Source organism: Galeopterus variegatus, unplaced genomic scaffold, assembly GCF_000696425.1.
Source record: "Galeopterus variegatus unplaced genomic scaffold, G_variegatus-3.0.2 Scaffold1608, whole genome shotgun sequence".
Lineage (NCBI taxonomy): Eukaryota > Metazoa > Chordata > Mammalia > Dermoptera > Cynocephalidae > Galeopterus > Galeopterus variegatus.
Window position 1 is genome coordinate 72,619 of NW_007727719.1, and position 3,105 is coordinate 75,723.

General features: G+C 47.9%; 1 protein-coding gene across 2 annotated transcripts in view; it reads right to left on the reverse strand.

The window, feature by feature from the left end:
* The window catches only part of PPP1R12C (protein phosphatase 1, regulatory subunit 12C), a 23,171-nt gene extending 20,303 nt beyond the window's left edge, over positions 1 to 2,868 (reverse strand). For both annotated transcript variants that reach the window (XM_008577939.1, XM_008577938.1), the window contains exon 1: positions 2,762 to 2,868. In XM_008577939.1, coding sequence (XP_008576161.1) covers positions 2,762 to 2,798 — 37 coding nt within the window. In that variant the 5' untranslated portion in view covers positions 2,799 to 2,868. The remainder of the gene's footprint in view (positions 1 to 2,761) is intronic.
* Positions 2,869 to 3,105: the final 237 nt, after the last annotated feature.

Consider the following 3,105-nt stretch of genomic DNA (forward strand, 5'->3'; position numbering starts at 1 on the left):
AAAAAAAAAAAAAATTTTTTTTGTGTTTTTTTTTTTTTTTTTTTTTTTTTTTTTTTTTCTGGCTGGCAGTTATAGGGATCTGAACCCTTAACCTTGGTGATGTAACACTGTGCTCTAACCAACTGAGCTAACCTGCCAGACTGAAATGTGTTTATGTATGCACACAAGGGAGGAAAGGGGGGGGGGGGTGTGACAGCACTCAAAGGTATCAAAAAGCTAAAAACTGATGAACCTATACTGCATGATTCCATTTATATAAATATCCAAAACAGGCAAATCTATAGAGACAGAAAGCATGTCAGTGGTTGCTTAGGGCTGGGGGAATAGGGAATGATGGCTAAAGAGTACAGGCTTTCTTTGGGGGAATGATGAAAATGTTCTAAAAATCAATACAGTGATAGATGCACAACTCTGTGAAGATACTAAAAACAACTGAATTGTGTGCTTTGAACAGGAAAATTGCAGGGTATGTGAAAAATATCTCAAAAAGCTGTTTAAGAAAAAGCACTGGTGTTAGAGGTGGGAAAGGGGGAGGGGGAGAGGGGTTGGAGAAAAAACTAGTTAAGAGTTACAAAGATTATGTTTTGTACACGAGTATACTAATTATCCTGATCACCCCATATTATACACAGGTATTGATATTTGATTCTGTATGCCACAAATACATATAATCAATAAAAAATATAATAAAATACTTTAAAATTTCTTTTAAAAAAAAGGAAAAGAAAAAACACTGAGGAATCTCAGTGAAGGTTACATGTTGCAACTTTTCTATAAGTTTGAAGCCTTCCCAAAATAAAATCAGGGGAGAATGGAGAACACCCAGCTCGAGGGTTGATTTTACTCACTGTAGTGGATTGAATTATGTCCCCCAAAACTCAACAAAGCTTAAAGTGTCTCCCAAGTTTTATGTATTAGAAACTTGGCCCCCACTGTGACTGTTAAGAGGGTGGAAAATCCTAATATGGTAATTGAAAGGTGGAGCCTTGAAGAGGTGATTGGGTTGTAGGACCCTGCAGTAGTGAATGGATTAAAAATGGTGGTTAGGGGCCGGCCCGGTGGTGCACTGCTACAGTGCGCTGCTTGGGAGCGCGGTGGCGCTCCCGCCGAGGGTTTGGATCCCACATACAGACCGGTTCCCGCTCACTGGCTGAGCGAGGTGCGGGCGCAGCACCGAGGGTTGCGATCCCGTTGCCGGTCCCGGTCCGGTACGGGCGCGACACTGAGGGTTGCGATCCGTTGCCGGACACGAAAAAAGACAAAAAGGAAAAAAAAAAATGGTGGTTAGGGGTGTGGTCCTGAGGGATTTAAAAGAAGAGGAGAGTCTGTCTCTCTCTGCCCTCTCTGCTTCCACCATCTTGCAATGGGAGACCACTGGGTCACTGTTGCCACCAACAGATGGACTTTGGACTTCTCAGCCTCAGAAACTGTAAGCAATAAATTTCATTTTCTTTATAAATCACCCAGTTCCAAGTATTTTGTTATAAGCAACACAAAACGGACTAATACACTCACTCTCCCATTTTATCCAAATGAGAGCACCCAAACCTCAGATTTCCACCTCCACATGTCCCATTAACTACACTGTATCCCCACATGGCTCCCACAGCCACCTAAAACTCAATGTGCCCCACAAAGAACCCTTATCCTTTTCCATCCTGGCTGGTGACATTGCAAGGATAGCCAGGCCGGAAATCTGGGAGCCTCCCAGTATCTGTTTCTTCATCAGAATCTCACCTTCCCTCCTAAACAGTCCTAGTCTAAAGGCACTATGCTCACACCTTTTCATCAATAACCATGCTGAGCCCTGACAACCACCCCATGAGGCAGATACTGGTCACCTCTGTTTTATCAAATAAGGAAAATGAGCTTCAGGAATGTGCCTGGAGTTGTACAGCCAGTCATCGACAAAGCTGAGACATGAAGTCAGGTTTGAGGGCTCCTCCAGGGTGTCCCACAGGCATCACACACTCCCCAAGATCCAGTAAAGCTGCTTGGTATCCCCCACTAATCTGCTCCCCACATCCTTTGCTTCTAGGCCCTTCAGTGGAGAGCTGAGAGCCACCCAGAATACATGCCAACTGGCCCTGGACATTTATTTTGGGAGAGAGGTAGAAGGTGGTCTCAGGCCCATCTGAGGACCTGTTTGAACCAACACTTCCCCTCCCTAGAAAAATGAAAATGGCCAGGCACAGAGCATCAGGGGGTTCTTGGAACCCATATGCAGAATCCATGGGGTGTAGTGGTCCTCAGAGCACAGGGGAGACAGAGACCCCGGAAGCCCCCTGTATGCCTGTACTCCCCCCCTCAGTAAACATGCCACCTCCCAAGAAGACCTGCAATGGGGGTCCCAGCAATCCTGCCTAAGGGACTCCTGGACAAGTCTCTCCCTCTCTCTGCCCTTTGATTTACTCAGTTACCCAGGCAATAAAATAACAACTCCAGTCAACAGCAGTTTGAGCTCTTATTCTGTGCCCAGAGGAGGCACAAGAGCTTTATACAATTACTCATTTAGCCAACCGCCAAGCAACCCTGGAAGTAGGTACCTATACCCCCATTTCACAGGTAAGGAAACTGAGGCATAGAGAGAGCCAAAGAATCATAGGAAACACGGTCAGCCTTTGAGCCCAGACAGCCTGATTCCAAAGCTGTTTTTTTGATTTGTGGTGGTTGGTAGGTACTGACTCCAAACCTCTGGATCTTAAGGCTGCAGACGATGTACAGCGCCCCCCACCCTGCATGTGGCACACCAGAGGCCCACCTCGGTGGGCGATTTCCGCTTTCAGCAGCCCCTCCATGGCGTCCGACTCGGCCAGGTCCAGGGGTAGGTCCCCATCACTGTTGACAGCGGCAATGTTGGCCCCATGGCTCAGGAGGTACCTGAGGGCAGGGGAAGGTCAGGACTGATGGGTCCAGTGCCCCTCCCATCCCATCTGGGTGTGGCCCACCCCTCTCCCACCTTACCTGGCAATGTCCAGGTAACCACAGGAGGCGGCCACATGCAGGGGCGTCCAGCCCTCATTGTCTGCCTGGTTCACGGTGGCACCCTGCTCCACCAGGAAGCGCACCACCTCCAGGTTCTCATCGATGCAGGCCTGGGAGGCA